We start from the raw sequence: 19,668 nt of genomic DNA on the forward strand, positions 1-19,668 counted from the left end.
TTTCATATCGGCCCCATAAATTTTTTCAGAGCCATTCATGATTTAGATTGTCACATCCGATCTGAATCCGAACCGCGGTAGCCTTCCTGTCCTTTATGAGCTAAAATGTGGTAAATCTGAAGAACAAATTTTCAAAAATGACACAGCAACATCAGGTAAGTGATTGATCCAAGTATACACCTTTGGGCCGTACAAGTACAGCTCAAGCCTATGCTGATCATGTGTCAATTTGTCGATTCTATGCAGACACAATGTAGTATCATAATGCAGGCTATCTTTCCCAGTCTCAGTTGAATTGCCTGAGCTTAGGGCTGCTAAATAAGCCTAAAGAACCTAGCTTAAGGTGTTCAAGCTTGGCTCACTCTTGTGGTGAGCCGAGCCAGCTCATGATGAGCTAAACAAGAAGACCTCAGGATGGCTCCTTCATAAAAAAAAATGGAAAATGATGGTATTGTACGTAAAAATTGACGCATTTTAAAAAATGCTTCGTAATTTACCAAATCTGTCGAATGGAAAATTTTGCAGGTACCCAATTTTTCTAAATGCTTTTTACCCCTTACAACTGCAATTTTTTTATTTTTGTGCATCATGGCGCTAAAATAATACACCCACGAAACCATCAACAAAATCGCATTTGAGGTTGTGATATTTAAAAAAAAAAACTACAAAATTTCAAACAATTTGCTTAACTCATGATGAGTTTCATATGATCACCTGCTAAAATCATAAAACTTGCGAAAGTCCGATAATTATGAAATTGTGGACGACTATCACAAGAAGTATTACAAAATTTTGAAATATTTGTGAAAGTTCAATATTTTCATAATTTTGTAAAAGAATGATGCTTCATTTTTTAAACCCTTTTTTGCATCTGGATGGTCTATATTCGCAACCCTAGGGTTCTTGTGGTCTCCAATTTTTTCGGTGATTATTTGATGACATTCAAGTGAATATTATGTATTGACTATGGATGTGAAAAATTGCACATACAATTTTAAATTTATGTGGATGGCTATGCGGATTTTTTATTGTGAATGTGGATGACCATGTGAAATTCCTTTCTGATTTAAAAAGATTGAGTGAAAATCTGCATGTACCTTACGAAATTTCTTCATAAATAAAAATTTGCATGTACCTTACGAAATTCTTCCTACTACAAAAAATTACCAGTTATAAACACATGTTCATTCTCTATTATATACACATTATACACAATTGATTCTCATAAACAAATCAATAAACTGTTATATAAACAACACATATCAAAGAAAAATGCAAGATCAAACAACTTCATTCCCTGTTATATACACAATTCATTTTTATGAACAAATCAATCACTTATTACATAAAAAAACATAAACAAATCAATCACCTATTATATAAACAATTCATTCTACTAAAAAAACAAAAATCAAACAACTTCATTCCCCGTCATATATATAATTCATTCTCCTCATAATACAAGAATCAAACAACTTTATTTCTTGATATATACACAATCCATTCATTAATAACTTCATCATCTCACACACACATATAAAAAAAGTTCAATTAATATACATAACAAAGATCAAGCTACAAACCATTGTTCATTTTCGCTTTAGTTGATCTTGTAGCTCGTTGTTGGAATTTTGCAAATAAGCAAGAGACCACCTTGATAATTAAGCATCTTCCTCAACCTGTCAACTTCTCTTAAATGGGTTATTTCTACATCCGCCATGTTATCACTTGTTGTAGCCCCAACTTTCTTCTGGATATAAACCTTATCTCCTTTTTTATCCCCGTGTACAGCCATGGATTCCCTATTGATGTTTTCTCCACCATCATACCAGTCTTTCAGTTCGTATTCAAACAAAGTAGGGTAATCATTCTTCTTATCTTTTATTGTGACATGAATTGTTTTACTAACTACTCTAGGGTGACGGGTATTCGTTGAACAAAACCAAACTGTCAGACCACTCGACTTGCTAGTTGTCGCTCAACTTCATTTACTTTATGCAATCAAATGTCACTCCTTGTGAGGTCTCTCATGTGCACAACCACATCCTCACGGTCCTCATCTATTGCATTTATGTAGGGGCACCATGTTACCTAAAATGTAACAAATATCATGCATCAAAATAATGAACACCTTCAACAAAAGAATGAACACATCCAACAAATTATTTAAAGAAAACTTATTCGATGATATTAGGACCCAACCTTCTTCTAGCATTTCTATCATCTTTGTCACATGTATGTATCTATATTGCAGCACATGAAAAATTAAGAAAATTTTCATATTTTAAAGGCCTTTTAATAGATATGTGCTCTCATATTCAAACTTGTAAGGATTAGTACCACATCAACAATTTATAGATAATGAATGAAAAAAAATATCAAATAGAAAACATAAAAGAATGAATACCTCTAACAAAACCAAAATGCCTGCAATATTTTTTTTGTCAGTCTTGCACTCAGACAAACCTGCATACATGTGTGCAAGAAAAGCAACTCCCCCATGCATATTCATTGATGTAAATCAATGGTTGCAACAATTTCAAGTATGATCCATGGATCATCTTCTCACCCGAATCGATGAATAAGCATGCACCAAAAAAGTAGATCAAGAATGCTCTAACGTCATTCGATGAATTCTTTTTGCCCTTTCCTTCAAAATTCGGCACCAACTTTCCACCAGAACTTTTTGTCAATGTGAGGTCATAGTCGTTCCTCAACCATGATAACTTAACTCCAGCACCGTCCCATGCCTCATCATCCGCATATATGAGGACACGACCAAAATCCTTGAATTCTCTCCACCGACGTCCAGTCATTGGCTTCCCATGACACCTCAATCTGGTGATTTGTGTCACGTTCTCCACTATAATCATCATCCCAATGTTTCCAAAGTTGAATGTGCTTGACGACGGATTCCAAAATTGCACAATAGAGACTATGGTTGATGTTCTATGTAGTGATCTCCAAGAATTTTCAAAAATCCAATCGATCCAACAAATCTTTATGGAACTCCGTCAATAATAGAAACCACGAGTGTACTTTATGCCGAAAGAGTCGGTACACACAAGGTGATGGAGGCTGATGTGACTGCTATACTCACATGCACATATTCAATAGTTATAACATTGAAATGCAAGTACATAAACACACAAATAAACATATGGTTATGTATAGCATGCATAATGCATATATATAAACTAGTGATAATTATATGAAGTGCAGAATAAACATGATTTAGTTCTATACCTTCATTAGTATCATATATATAGTCTATATTTGATACTAATGAAGGTATAAAAGTAGTACAAAATGTTCATCAATTATGATAATATACTCTTGATTTACATAACTTGTGATACTGGGGTACTGAACAACTATAATGTTGACTCAAAGTTTTTTTGTTTTGTTTTTGAAAGATGACTCGAAGATGTTTTAAACCTTATGTTCATGAATTATGCTCACACACACACACAAAAAAAAAACATCAAGTGGTTCCTTAATGCTTACACACAAATATCAATTGACAGTTATATATGATAATTTTAACAGTTATTGAATGTAAAATTGATAATGAACATACAAAATAAATATAGAAAAGTATTTGTCCATCAGCACCCGTCATTGTTTACTGTTGTGTCTTCCTACTCAAAGCACGCACTCTCATTGAAGGAGGGAGAGGAAGAACCTCATGTGCACTATGTAGCCGAGCATGACTCTCCTCTACTTCAAGGTCCATAATCACATCTACTGCCTGAGGACCCTCCATAATTACCTTAACCCCAACCTCACTCTCATCTACATCTAGGCCCATACTCTCCTTCAATTCATGCACCTCTATCTCCATCTCGCCACTACTACTACAACCACATCTTCATATTGTTTAGGCCGAGTATCGAGGTTGGTAACAACCTCATCGTGAACCAATGACTTAAATTGCTTCACCAATTAGTTTCCTCACGCTTCTAAGATAGGAAACAAATATTTTTTGCAATATTATCAATTTTTCTTGCAAAATTATCAGAACTTGTGGGTCAATTTAAAATTTTTAGCAGTTGATTTGTTGAAAGTGCATAAAACTGCTTAGATGAGTGCAAATTTCTACATTGAAGATCGTTGAGGCTATATTTTTAGTGGATAAGATCTGACAACTAGATTTCTGGTGTTGCAACATGATTCTTCTCTATCAAAGTGGCAAGCCTATTGTATGTGTCAAGAAGTGTCTCTGAAACACCATATAACCATCAAATCCTATAAATCCTTCAAGCTCTGTATTTTTTTTTTAATGATGGGTGTAAATTGTGTGCTTTTTCTCTTCTTTGTTGCCATATCATAATAAAAACTTAATTCCTACGATAACAAGAGGGGTACAATCATAATTCGGACAACAATAAATTGAATAATATATATGCAAAAAATTTTAAAAAAATCTAAAAATTTAAGGAAACTAAAAAAAATCTAAGAAATTGAGAAAACTCATATGCAATCTTCTACACACCAAAAAAATCGATTAAACTGGATAATATACATGCAAAAACAAGTCAGCCAAGGGACATAACTGACACATACAACCAATTTAAAAAATATATTTTATTGGAAAAACAATAATGAAAAACTATTCACCAAAAAATCTAGTTGTCGGTAACCTTACTGGAAAAAAACTTGATTGAGGGACGCTGATGAAGTCGTTGATGATGATTTTATTGAAATATTCGCAGAAGATTCGCCAAAAAAATTATTGGAGGGGGCCAAAATTTGAGGTTTTTCACCACTGGTGAACCACTACCGATGAAGAATTTTTGCAAAGTCGCTGCTTGCCAGAATGTTCGATTGAATGTCGTTGAAAGAGTTAAAGACCACAATAACCCTAGGGTTGCAAAAATAGGGCATCCAAATGCAAAAAAAAGGTTGAGAAACAAAACGTCAATTACATGGGATGAAAGTTTGGAAGAAAAAGTAACTTTGCAATATGTCGTGCGATACTCGTATGTAATTTTGCAAATTATAAAAATATCAGACTTTTGCAAATATTTCAGATATTGGAAATACTTAATCTGATACTAGTCCATAATTTCACAATTATTGGACTTCCGCAACTTTTATGATTTTCGCAGGTGATCGGGCAAAACTCATCATGAGTTTGCAAATTGTTTGGAATTTCGTAATCTATTTTGGAATATTGCAACCTCAGATATGATTTTGTTGACGAGTTCTGTGGGTGTATTATTTTTAGCATCATGACACAAGAAAATAAAAAATTCACATTTGTGAGGGGTAAAAGCGCCTAGAAAAAATTGAGAACCTGCGTCCATTAGACGGATTTGATAAATTGTGTGGCATTTTTGGAAAATGCATCATTTTTGTTGTATAAGATCATTTTTTGAAAAAAGATATGTATTGATTCAAAGCTCAAGATCTTTAGTCCTATTGTCATTTATGAAAGAATACAATATTCTAGAGTTGGGAATCAGTAAGATTTGAACTTTCAAACACTTCAACCACTTATTTCACACAATAATATATAATTATAAAACATCTTCAAAATATATTTATCGTTTCTTAACAAGCCTATACGAGCCAAGCTAAGCTAAACACCTGTTATTCATGTTTGGCTCACCGAGCCGAGCCTATAGTGTTTGGCCATCCATGCCCCTTGACTTTAGCCATCCCCACTCAAAGTAGGCACCAGTAAATAGGCATCTCCAGATTATTATTATTTTTTGAAAGGAGAGCTGGAGTTAGGCAGACCCCCACCAATTATTAAAAACATACCACTGAGGTTTGAACCTGCAACGTCCCACCACAAGGAGAGGTATACTTGACTGCTCCTACCAACCACGTGGAGCCCCGTTGGTGGCATCTCCAGATATTGATAGAATGGAGGGCTGAATCTTCTACTTAGGGATGCAAATGGGTGGGTTGGAGGATGGAGGTTTTGCAAATTTTTGCTGTTCCAGATTGGACTCTTCAATGTATTCAGTTGTTTCAGGTCTGATCTGAACGGTAAACTGCTCACAAGGGGACTCATTTGGTAGGGGCGACTGGTGAATGTCACTAAGTTGATACGACGTCACAAGTTCGAAACCCACGGGTGGCATCCCTTTTCGCAAGGTCAAAGCTGGGTGTACCAATGGAGCCTTGGCTTGTTTGGTAAGAGTTGTTAGTGCAAGTCACCTTGTGTTTGGACATTGCAAGTTCAAAACCCAATGGTACCTTGTATGCCTACCCTCAGCTTGCCTATCAAAAAATAAAAGGTCGAAGCTGGGCTCATCCCTGGTGAGCACGGGCGATCTCAAGGGTTTTACCAACTGTAGGCCAGCCAATGTGCGGTCGGTGATGGGGTCCCTTGGATTATCTAAAAAAATTTCAACAGTGAAACGTAGTAAGCTGGTTTAAGATTTTGAGGCTATTGATAACCAAGAATGTTTGAAGACTAGCAGTAGCTCGGGTCCAAATGGATTGGATTTAGTTAAACATCCTATCTGAATCTGACACTTTATTTCCTAATGAGATCCTTGAAACAAGTTAAAAAATTTGGGATGTGGGTATGGATTTTTACTTGATCATATTACTGTTAACTCGGATTGAATTTGAATCAATCATTGGTGTTCGATATATGTATTCTGTGCCATATAAAAATGATCCATTTTTTTGGGGGTTTATTGCACAGAGAAACCACCTTGAGATTCAAAGACCTAGTCCGACTGGCCCGCCTGCTACGATAGTTGTCCTAGTAGCGGAAAACCCGGAGGCTTACTCTTGCTGCTTTGGTTGGGCAACTGGTGACACCCATTAGATTTGAACCTAGACCACTTATATTGATGCGTCCTAGGCCCCATCCCTCTGCACCAAACCCCTCAGGGGCTCCGGTTAGGCTCATAAGTTGTCCCTGCGTTGTTCATGCTCTTTTGAGGCAAGGGGGACAACATGCCAACTGGGGCATCCCCAAACGGCTAGTTTCAGGAGTCTGACACCTTCTAGCCGTTGGGAAAATATATATTTTTTTTTTGTTTTTCAAACACGAAGTCACCGACTCTATTAATAAACCCTAAGAGCTCCTCTCCAATATCGTCTCTCTCTCTCTCTCTCTCGTTCGCTCGTTCGCTCGCTCGCTCGCTAACGCACAAAAATCGATCCACCATTGCTAACTGCAATTTTTTGCTTATATTTTTCTTGCATCTGTGTATTTAGCTTGAATTTATCGCTCTTTTTTCCTTTTTTTAAGTTTTATCAGGGATGGATCAGGGCATGGAATTGGGATCGATATCTTCACCTTCTTCTACCAAGATTCGCCAACGGCCTCTTCTTCAAGAGCGGATTGTTCCCAGAAACCCACCGTTCAAGCCTCACGTATGTCTCTCCCGGCTTCTCCATATCGTTCTTTGTGTTTTTGGAAATTTTTCTATGATTTTAGATGAGGGTTTTCTTTTTTTGCTTGTTGTGCTATATCAGTGTTGTTGCTCTTCGAATCAGATTGCCCATCATTTCTTTTGATTTTAGAATCTAACTCGAGAATTTGCGATATGGGTTGTCATTTTTTCACCAATTTGTTGATGGGTTATTTTTTGGCGATGAGTTTCCAGTACGTCCCCTGTTTTCCCTTAATTTTCCAGTGGATGTTTTGATCTTTGGAATTGTGTGCTATTTTTTGGAGGATTTCTTCCGAATTCGCTGTTTGCATCAGATTTCTTAGAATTTCTTCTGATTTCTGGATTCAACTCAAGAAATTGAGTTATGGGTTGTCTTTTTTTACCCGATGTGTTGATGGGTTTCTTTTGGCGACGAGTTTCCTGCACATCCTGTTTTCCCTGAATATTCCAATGGAGTTTTTTATGTTTGAAATTGATTTCCTGTGAATTCCTTTTCTTTGTTTGTTCTTTTTTCTTTATTTCTTAATATTTGTCTGCTTCATCAATCCAACTCTGAATGTTGTGGTTTTTTTGTTTTCAGTATGACAGGTTTATTCCCAATAGGGGAGCCATGGACCTTGATATTGCTCAATATTTGATGGTCGACTCAAAGAAAGAGAAACCAGCAGGCACTGGTTCTCCGTCGCAAGAAGCTTATCGGAAGCGTCTAGCAGAGGTGTGCCTGAAGAACCGGACTAGAATCCTTGCTTTCAGGAGCAAACCTCCAGAACCTGTGGAGAATATTATGCATGAGGTCTGCTCTGATAGCGCATCTACACAGCGTTCTAGCTCGGTGAAGCCTCGTAGATGTATCCCTCAGGTGCGTGTCTTTCGGCACTTGTCATTAACATAATTCAGTCCATTGAATTGCAGATTATTTTCTTTTGGGGGTAGCAACAGTGTGCCTTTTTTGATATGTCAGTCTGCAGAGAGAACTCTGGATGCACCTGAGCTTCAGGATGACTATTATCTAAATCTGCTTGACTGGAGCAGCAGTAATGTCTTGGCAGTTGCTCTCGGGCATTCCGTCTATCTCTGGGATGCATCGGATGGGGCAGCTTCTGAGCTGATGTCTGTAGATGAGGAGAACGGCCCGGTTACAAGCATCAGTTGGGCTCCTGATGGTAGGCATATCGCCATTGGTTTAAACAGTTCTGCGGTTCAGTTGTGGGATGCCTCAGCAAGTAAGCAGGTTTGTTTCTCTGCCTTCCACACCCCTCTTCTCGGTTATCTTTATGATCAACAGGTTACTTGACCATAAATAATGGTTCAATTTCAGGATAGTTTCAACCTTCAATCTCTCATATTTTGATAAATTGGTTTTCATCTAAAGCCTATGTTGCTGTGACCTAAGAAAAAAAACTGAGAATTAAGGATATATTTCTCTCAAAGGGAGAGAGAGAGAGAGAGAGAGAGAGAGAGAGAGAGAGAGAGAGAGAGAGAGAGAGAGAGAGTTTAGAATTTATTCTTTGAAAATATCTTAGGATATCTTAAGTTCTTTTTAGTGTACTGAAAATCTCATATTGTTCATGGCTTCTGCAGTTGAGAACTCTTCGAGGTGGTCATCAATCAAGAGTTGGTTCTCTTGCATGGAATTCTCATATTCTCACGACCGGTGGAAGGGATGGTTTGATATTTAACAATGATGTGCGGATTCGATCTCACATTGTTGAAGAATACAAAGGACATGAACAGGAGGTCTGCGGACTGAAATGGTCAAGCTCAGGCCAGCAATTAGCCAGTGGAGGGAATGACAACCTTCTGTACATTTGGGATCGGACAGTGGCAGCAGACCGAAATGCTAGAACTCAGTGGCTGCACAGACTTGAAGATCACCGGGCTGCAGTTAAAGCATTGGCTTGGTGCCCATTCCAGGGAAATCTGCTGGCATCAGGGGGTGGTGCTGGTGACCGCTGTATCAAGTTCTGGAATACCCATACTGGGTCCTGCCTGAACTCAGTAGATACTGGTTCACAAGTTTGTTCGCTCTTATGGAGTAAAACTGAAAGAGAACTTCTTAGTTCACATGGGTTTGCTCAGAACCAGCTGACATTGTGGAAATATCCATCTATGGTTAAGATGGCAGAACTGATGGGTCATACTTCAAGAGTTCTGTTCATGGCTCAGGTATAGTATCTCTATGGAACATGTCCTTTATGCTTTGGAATGTGAATAACTCATTATTTATGCTGTTTCTCATTTCTCAGAGTCCGGATGGGTGCACAGTGGCATCTGCTTCTGCAGGGGATGAAACATTGAGATTTTGGAACGTATTCGGGAATCCCGAGGTGAACAAGAAGCCTGTCAGTAAGCCAGAAGGGCCGTTTGCAAATGCCAACAGAATAAGGTAAAAAGGTATTGATCGCGTGAACCTTGTCCTGCAAACCAACTCATCTTGTTGATTCACAGGATGGTAAGTTTTTAGTTTGTTCTTGAAAGTCCAGGTAAGTTTTTCCTTATTTATATTTATTATTCTTGATGTTTGTGGGAACTGAACAGCTTTTCTCATAGCCACTTGCTGATCATAACTGTGATTCAACTTGTTTTGTGATTCAACTTGTTTCGTGAACACAGTTATCCTTCAAAAATATGAATTCTGCATCCTGTGATTCAACTTGTTTTGTTGAATTGCAGATGGTGAGTTTTGTTTTGTTCACTAAGCTGCTCCGTTTATTAGGGCTTGTTCTTCACATTTGCATCTTTAGTTGACAATCTTTTAGGCCAGCCATGGTAATTGAATATTACAAGGTTTGAAATCATATATTTGAAACATGTTTTTCTTTGCTTTTTTATTATGATTCAGCTTTTTAAATGAGCAAAAATTTAGCCTTTTGAATTACCTTGCATATTATTTTGACAAGCATTTAAAATGCATATGACTACAAGTCTGAGCTAATATCACTCAACTATGATATGAGTGATATTTATTTCTAAAATATTTGAAAATTTATAAGAATCAAGATACTATTTTGGCTTGATATTGATGCCAAAAGTTACTAAAAAACTGAGCAGTATCAAGTTATTGCAGTGGTGTGCTTTAACATCAAATGTTTTCTTCTAAATTATTGCAGTGTGCGTTCTTCCAAAATTATTTATAGAACTGGAAAATCAAATGTCCTTTTTTATTTATAGAACTGGAAAATCTTCAAATTAATCCTTTTTGTGACCCAGCTTCAAAAGAGGAGTACAATGGAAGCCAGTGGTGTTTTTTGGTAATCAGTAAATAGCCAGTGGTGATCAAATGTTTTCTTCTAAATTATTGCAGTGTGCGTTCTTCCAAAATTATTTATAGAACTGGAAAATCAAATGTCCTTTTTATTTATAGAACTGGAAAATCTTCAAATTAATCCTTTTTGTGACCCAGCTTCAAAAAGAGGAGTCTACATATGGAAGCCAGTGGTGTTTTTTGGTAATCAGTAATAGCCAGTGATATTTGAGTTTTTTGGTAATCAGAATGAGCCATAGTTTCTCCACAAGCAGCGCCAGCTTCTTAAAGAGTTCTTTTTTTCATTTTGGTGGTTCTAGTTTTAAAGTTGGCTCAGATTGTCAGTGTATATTGTACATTACACAGAGTGAGCAGAGAGGTGTTCTACTCATGATTATTTTGTAATATGTTTTTAATTATAGTGGAATATCTTGTCATTTGCATTCCGTGGATGTAGCCACACAAATTGGTGTGGTGAACCACGTAAATCTGTGTTATGCTCTCTTTTTTTCCTTTTAAACATTACACAGAGTGAGCAGAGAGGTGTTCTACTCATGATTATTTTGTAATATGTTTTTAATTATAGTGGAATATCTTGTCATTTGCATTCCGTGGATGTAGCCACACAAATTGGTGTGGTGAACCACGTAAATCTGTGTTATGCTCTCTTTTTTTCCTTTTAATCCGTATCCAGATGATTATACTGAAATTTTGGATTATATGAAGACTTCACATTGCACACTGTCGCCACCTGCAGCTATCCATTCCATCTTTACATTTTTCCATCTCCAGAAATGTTGAGATATGCATGCTATATAATCAGCAGCACCACTGCGTAAAAAAATCCAAAACATCTCCAAACAGGAATTGCAATTGCAAACATCATTATATGCAGTGCCTGACAGCCATCCATCCTAACATTTTCCAGATGTGTGCGCGCTGTCCATCTAAATGTTGGGGGGATGGATGGTTGAATTACAATTCCAGGACAGTGTTGACGCGGGCATAACATTTTCTACACGCATGCAGCACAGCACCATAAAATGGGGGTAAAGAAGTTAGTCCAAGACCATAAAATTAGGTTAGCCACTTGGAACATAGGGTCTTTAACTGGTAAGTTGGTAGAGTTAGTAGATGTTATGTGTAGGAGAAAGATTGATATTTTATGTCTTCAAGAGACCAAATGGGTAGGTGAGAAAGCTAAAGTGATAGAACCTTGGGGATATAAGATTTGGTATACAGGAATAAATAGGAATAGGAATGGAGTAGGGAATTGTTATGAGTCGTCAGTTTATAGATAATGTAGTTGAGGTCCGTAGGAAGGGTGATAGAATTTTACTTATTAAATTAGTATTAGGTACGGATATTATTAATATTATTAGTGTTTATGCACCTCAAGTAGGTTTAGATGATTCCATTAAGCATCAATTTTGGGAAGATTTAGATGGAGTAGTACAAGAGACATCTTATGGAGAAAAGCTTTTCATCGGCGGTCACTTAATGGACATGTAGGCATTAGTAGGGATGGATTTGAGAATATCCATGGAGGCTATGGTATAGGAGAAAGAAATGAAAGTGGAGAAAGGATTTTAGATTTTTGTTTGTCCTATGATATGATCTTAGCAAACACTTGGTTTAGGAAGAGGGAGTCTCACCTAGTAACATTTAAAAGTGGGGTTAATACGAGTCAGATAGATTTTTTCCTACTTAGAAAGAGAGATAGGGGTTGTTGCATCGATTGTAAGACCAGGAGAAAGTGTAGCTACACAACATAGAGTCTTAATTTTAGATCTTAGAATTAGACAATGCCGCAAAAGGGATAGACATAGGATAGATCCTAGAATTAAGTGGTGGGCACTGAAAGGAGCTAAACAAGGAATGTTTGTAGCGCAGGTAGTTAAGGAAGTTGATTGGTGTCTCGAGGAGGATTCAGAATCAATGTGGAATAAGATAGCGGGTGGTATGAGAAAAGTAGCTAAGGAGGTATTGGGTGAGTCTAAAGGCGGTGCACCACTAGGTAAGGATACATCATGGTGGAACGAGGATGTCAAATTAGCTATTAAGGTTAAAAGAGAGTGTTATAGAAATCTAAGTAAGAGTCGTGATAATGAGAATTTGGAGAAGTATATGATAGCAAAGAAGGAAGCTAAAAAAGTTGTTCGAAACGCGAGGGCTAAGGTATATAAGGAGGTTTATGACAAGTTGGATACCAAAGAAGGCGAGAAGGATATTTATAGGCTTGCAAAGATGAGAGATAGGAAATCGAAGGATTTGGGTATGGTTAGATGTATCAAAGATGAAACGCAAAGGGTTTTAGTCAAAGATGAGGAGATTAAGGAGAGATGGAAAGATTATTTTGATAAGCTATTTAATGATAGTCATGCTCAAGATCTTGGAGACTTCTCCATTCCTTTTCATGAGATAAATCGTGACTTCATGCGCAAGATTCAAAAGAAAGAAATTGCAGAGGCTTTGAAGAAAATGAAATCAAGAAGGGCAGTTGGCCCAGATGGTATACCTATCGAGGCTTGGAAATGCTTGGGAGAGAAAGGTTTAGAATGGTTGACAAATCTTTTTAACTTGATTTGGCGAACAAATAAGATGCCTAATGAGTGGAGGAAGAGTACTTTGGTGCCTTTATATAAGAATAAGGGTGATATACAAGATTGCACAAACTATCGTGGTATAAAACTCATGAGTCATACTATGAAACTTTGGGAGAGGGTGATTGAGTCTAGGTTGAGGAAGGTTGTCATGATATCGGAGAATCAATTTGGTTTTATGCCTGGAAGATCAACTATGGAAGCTATACATCTTCTTAGACAACTTATTGAAAGATATAGAGAGAGGAACAAAGATTTGCATATGGTTTTTATTGATTTAGAGAAGGCATACGATAGAGTACCTAGGGACGTTCTCTGGTGGACAATGATGAAGAAAGGTGTTTCTCTCAAGTACATTAGTATAATTAAAGATATGTATGAAGGAGTAGTAACCAATGTCCGCACTTGTGGAGGGGTGACAACCAATTTTCCGATAACGGTTGGGTTACATCAAGGATCTGCTTTAAGCCCTTTCCTATTTGCGATAGTGATGGATGAGCTTACGAGATCAATTCAAGAAAATGTACCGTGGTGTATGTTGTTTGCTGATGATATTGTTTTGATTGATGAGTCTAGAGCTGGGGTTAATGCTAAGTTAGAATTATGGAGACAGACATTGGAAGCTAGAGGTTTTAAGTTGAGTAAGAGTAAGACTGAATATATGGAATGTCGGTTTAGTAAGCAACGAAGTAGTGATGGGAGTGTAGTGAAGCTTGGTGAGCAAGATATACCGGTGAATGATTATTTCAAATATTTGGGATCCATCATTCAAAAGTATGGAGAAATTGATGGAGATGTAAATCATAGGATAAAGGTTGGGTGGATGAAATGGAAAAGTGCTACTGGAGTGCTGTGCGATCGTAGAATGCCATTGCGGTTGAAGGGAAAGTTTTATAGGACGACTATTAGACCCGCTTTACTATATGGTACGGAATGTTGGGCTGCCAAGAGACATCATATTCAAAAAATGAGTGTAGCTGAGATGCGGATGCTTAGATGGATGTGTGGAAATACAATAAAAGATAAGATTCGGAACGAAGAGATACGTAAGAAGGTAGGTGTTGCACCCATTGAAAATAAGATGCGAGAGAATCGTTTACGGTGGTTTGGACATATTCGGCGAAGGCCTAATGATGCTCCAGTTAGAAGGTTGGAGAAATGGGAAAATATATTAGTTAAAAGAGGTCGGGGTAGGCCTAGGAAGACTTGGATGGAGATGATAGGAAAGGATATGAATGCTTTGAACCTCACCGAGGACATGACGTTGGATAGAAATGATTGGAGGAAAAGGATTCATGTGGAAGACCCAAAATGAATTTCTTTTTTGGTTCATATCGCTGACCCCAATTGTTTTGGGATGAAGGCGTAGTTGTTGTTGTTGTTGTTGTTGTATGCAGCACAGCACCACGGCATAGAATGACCTCTTTAATACGCAAATGACCATCAACATCCCAAACATCATAAAAAAGCCATCAAACCACTTAAGTACCCGATCGCTTGGGCCCCACACCTGACAGGCGGGTCGGGTTTCGGGTTTGGAAAAAATGAACCCGTTTAATAAACGGGTTGACCCGCGTAACCCGTTTATTAAACGGGTCGGGTTCGTGTTAGGGGTATGCCAACCCGCCTGACCCGTTTATTAAACGGGTCGGGTTCGGGTTGAGGTATGCTGACACGCCAACCTGCCAACCCGACCCGATTGCCACCCCTAGCAGGCCCAGGCCCTGTCCCCAAATTATGCTTATTCAAAATGTCCTCGACTCACCTTATTCAAAATGTCTTCTCATGGCTCTCTTTTTCCCTGTTAAAAAATTCAAAACATTTAAAATTCTCCTGAAGTGACTATGGATCGTCAATGCATGGTACCATTTTTGTGTGCAAAAGTATAGTGAGTAGACAGATACGAATCCACAGCTATATCAATTTAATTTCACATTGATTGTCTTTTATATTATGCCACAAGCCAACATTGATACTCTTCTCTCACAAGTCATGCTACCTCATCCCTTCAGAGGCTACAAACTCTCAAGTCCTTGCCATGAAATTTCACATTGATTGTCTTTTGTTTTATTCCCATGGGAAAGGGACATGAGAAGTGGTTCTAAAAGTCCTTTTTTCCATGAAATTTCTTCATATGGAGGGGTGTGTGGACTTTTTATGTGAAAACAGGAGTGTGGACTTTTAGATTTCCACATTGATTGTTTCTATGGACTTTTACACCATGATGCTTAATTTTTTTGTTTCATTTACAGTGAGGGGGGGAAAGAGATGCCAGAGACATTCCAGTTGCCAAATCATTTTGGTAGTAAGGCATTTAATAAACAAGGGTTTATGTCAAAATGTGTTTATGCCTTTCATGAGCTTCAAAACTGCTGACTGCTCCGGGAAAAATGACTAGAATTCCGCAAAGTTTTAGAGTAATTTTGAAAAAAACAGCTAATAACTTGTCAGTTATTTAGAAAAAACTGCCTATTTCAGAAATTATATTTAGTAGCCTTTTTATAGTTATTATAAAATGATTTAGATAATCTTCTTTCTTTTCTTTTTTTGAAAAGTTGTGGTTAGGCAGAGACCCCCTACCATTGATAAACAGTTGTATATCATCCCTCGAATGGACCCCCCAATCGGATGGTCTTTCCATGATTTGAGCAACCCCACTATTCCATGATTAAATACAGAATTCGAATTACAACTAGATTTTTGTACAATGATGGTCTTTCCATGATTTGAGCAACCCCACTATTATTATGATTAAATACAGAATTCGAATTACAACTAGATTTTTGTACAATATGCACCTCTCAAAACTGTACAAAATCTGTCTTGAGGAAAATCCACAATCGGTAGGGTCTCTTCGAGGGCTCTCTGTTAGCTATATGGAGACTAGATCCAATCGACGGCTTTCAATGCTTAGTTGAGGATAGGATCTTCAACCAGCCTTTCCATAATGCTATGTCCTGCACTTGACCTTTCTATAGAGAAGCAACCCCAGTATAACTGCTTATATCGTGAATCCAAAATGCCATTTTTTTCCTGTTTGTCAACGGCCTCAGAATTTCCTGTCAAAGCATATCCTAGGAATTCTTTTTCCAGTTGAGGAACTTGGATCTATGGTGACCTTCGTCTCCAATAAGAAAGTCAAATCAATCTTATTGGATTTCAACACTTCCAAAAGTTGCCAACGGTGACCCAAGCTCCTAACATTCCATGTACCATGATGGTGGTCTCCTCCTCCTCACATGAGGCTCTATCAGTTTCATCCATAATAAATTCTCTAAAGCCATGGGTGGTGTCCTACGGGAGAGGGATCCTTTTTTCTTGAAAGGGTTTGATAACTTCCTTGCTGGGGAGTCTTAGACGATTTTCTGGCTTGGACCGTATTCACAACCCGGCGTCAAGCCATGGAAATAAAGAAAAATTAATGCATAAATTCAAAAAAAATAACAATAATTCAATCCATCAATTATTGTTGAGAAACCCTAACAATGAGCATTTATATAGGAGAAGACGAGAAACCCCTAAGCTTATTTGGAATCCGAGGTAGATCCATTTACATTGAAAAAATCCAAATCTAAATAAAACTAAAATAATAACCTTAAATTATAACTAAGACCCAAATGGATCTTTTGGATTCAGGTTGCATGTTGCTCTACTTTTGCATCATTCGGCTTCGAATCTGGTCTGCATTTGTTTATTCGGTGACACCATCTCTAACGGGTATGAATTAATGCAGATCCATAGAAACTGACAACAAGATTTATTTTGCCAACGATCTATACAAAGAGAGAGAGAGAGAGAGAGAGAGAGAGAGAGAGAGAGAGAGAGAGAGAGAGAGAGAGAGAGAGCATATGGACCATGTTGCTCTCTAACGATTGGTAAAATAGATCCACTTGCAATATTTAAGTCAAAGTAAAAAGAAGACAAACTGTAAAGGCTTCTTGGTCCAAATATAATTGATTGGATTCAAAATGGTTTCACTTGAGTCAAACAGGTACTTGTGGATAGTTTAGGCAGTGGTCTGTAAATGGGTATGGACGTGTTTAGGTAAGCATTTGGGTTCAAACAAGTTGACTTTAAATGGGTTTGTATCACAGCTAAGCCAAAATGAAGATGCGGACCTAACCTGGTGGAAATTTTTTCGTTTGATCCATTTGCTCTCCTTCGCTTGAGCTTTTCTATTGTTGATTTACTTAATATTTTTGGCAAATTTGTTGATTTATTTGCTGCAGATCCTCTTGATTTGATGATATAACTAGTTTTTTTCATTTGATCCATTTACTCTCCTTAGCTTGAGCTTATGATACATCATTGATTTGGGCTCCTAAATCTTTTCTGCAAATTTGTTGATTCATGTTGCTGAACCTCTTGAATTAAAGATAGAACTGGTTTTTTTTGTTGATCCATTTGCTCTTCTTTGCTTGAGCTTCTATTATTGATTTGAGCTCCTACCCAATCTTTTCTACAAATTTGATGATTCATTTGCTTGATCCTTTTGAATTAAAGATAAAACTGGTTTTTTTCATTTGATCCCTTCTCTCCTTTGCTTGAGCTTTTCTATGGTTGATTTTAGATCCTACACAATCTTCTATGCAAATCCGTTGATTAATTTGCTACTAGTACTCGAATTAATGATAGGCAGGCTTATCCATCTCCCTTTGAATGTAGTTGCAGCTATTTTCATGCTTGGATTTGTTTGAAGCACACAAGCAGTTTGATCTAGAAAAAACATCTCCACCAAATTATAACTAAGCAGAATCACCATGAGAAAAGAAGGCTACGACATAAGCATTGTTATGCCCCTATTTTGTTGAGCTTAACTTGCATTTCTTATTTTCTGTTGCGTTCACAACACGTAAAAGATCTAAGTGCAATGCGTGTGGTCTGGAATAGCAGATCCATGCCCAATCTTTGCTTATCCAAAGCATAAAAAAAAAAACACGAGGGACAAAGTCCAAGATATTAACGTGGTTCGGTGAACACTCACCTACGTCCACGATACTCCACTCAACACGCTACGTGTGGAGTTTTCTACTATTAAAATAGTTACAAAATGGTTACATTGTCTATCGACTTTCCTTAGCCGATTATCATTAACCATAATGTTATTATCCATTCAGTTACATATGATAAGAGTCTCAACCGATTCTTTAGCTGTCTACTGATATTCTCTTCAGTAACTTGATCTTCTTGAACTTTGTTCTAATCTTCAATCACGCTGGCCTCTTAAGCTGGAATGGTATCCCTAATCATGTTGGCCTCTTGAGCTGGAACGATAAACTCGAGCTTATTAAGTTTATCATTATCGTGACCTTCCGTTAAGGTTCCCATTTGGCGTAGGATTAAACTCGGGTTTATCGAGTTTCCCATTTTGGCGCATGATGATCTTGGATAAACTTGAGTTTATCATTTGGATTATCTTCAAGATTATCTTGGATCAAACTCGAGTTTATCATTTGGATTGTCTTTTTTGCTAACAGTCCCTATTAAATTGGTCATGAGAGGAGTAGAGAGACCCAGTTTGACTCATAAATCAAGGAAGTGAGTTCGTGGAAGAGGCTTGGTAAAGATGTCAGCAATCTGTTTAGAGGAGGTCACATAACGAGTGAGTGGAGTTCTTAGCGCAACTTTTTCATGGACAAAATGATAATCGATTTCAACATGCTTCATGCAGGAATGAAATGTCGGCTTCATTGTAGTCTAAAGAATCAAAATATTGTCACAAAAAAGAATAGGTGGTTGATGAAGAAATATTCCTAAATCACACAAAAGGAATGTGAGACACATAAGTTCAGCAGTAGTTGATGCCATGGATCTGTATTCCGCTTCTGAGCTGGACCTAACAATAGTAGGTTGTTTTTTGGCACTTCAGAAAATGCAATTGTTACCAAGAAACGTGCAAAAGCCAGAGGTAGAGCATCAGGTAATAGAGAAACCTGCCCAATCAACAAAAGAGAATGCATATAATGACAAAGAGGTGTGCGAGAGTAACCGGATTACATGGTCAATAGTGCCATGAACAAAGAATTTGTTTAACCATCTGAAAATGAGTATTGGTCGGGTTATGCATGAACTAGCTGACAAAATTAACACTGAATGATAAATCTGGGCAAGTCATTGTGAGATACTAAAGGCCTCCAACAAGGCTTCGATAAAAGGTAGAATCCCGAAATGGCAAATCACCATCTTTGGTGCTTGTGGCATGAGTCAACATGGGCATAGAGACAGGCTTGACACCAATCATCTGAGTTTTATCAAGGAGCTTGTAGGCATATCGCTTCGGATTCAAGAATAAACCCGCTGAGAACCGTTGGACTTCAATTCTCAGAAAATAGTGCAAGAACCCCTGATCTTTCATTGCAAATTCTTGACTTACAGTTTTGATAAAATGACTGAGAAATTGAGTATCATTGCCAGTAAGAATAATATCATCAACATACAGTAAGACAATGACTAT

At 37.5% G+C, this 19,668-nt stretch overlaps 1 protein-coding gene across 1 annotated transcript; it reads left to right on the forward strand.

The window, feature by feature from the left end:
* Positions 1 to 6,907: 6,907 nt before the first annotated feature.
* LOC149822542 (cell division cycle 20.2, cofactor of APC complex-like) lies at positions 6,908 to 11,044 on the forward strand. Its single transcript, XM_089981116.1, has 5 exons — positions 6,908 to 7,347; positions 7,948 to 8,226; positions 8,329 to 8,598; positions 8,949 to 9,533; positions 9,614 to 11,044. The coding sequence occupies exons 1-5, from the start codon at positions 7,234 to 7,236 to the stop codon at positions 9,755 to 9,757; spliced, it is 1,392 nt and encodes a 463-aa protein (XP_089837242.1). The 5' UTR covers positions 6,908 to 7,233; the 3' UTR covers positions 9,758 to 11,044.
* Positions 11,045 to 19,668: the final 8,624 nt, after the last annotated feature.

Source organism: Nuphar pumila, chromosome 11, assembly GCF_984573655.1.
Source record: "Nuphar pumila chromosome 11, dmNupPumi1.hap1.1, whole genome shotgun sequence".
In the NCBI taxonomy this organism is placed as follows: Eukaryota; Viridiplantae; Streptophyta; class Magnoliopsida; order Nymphaeales; family Nymphaeaceae; genus Nuphar; species Nuphar pumila.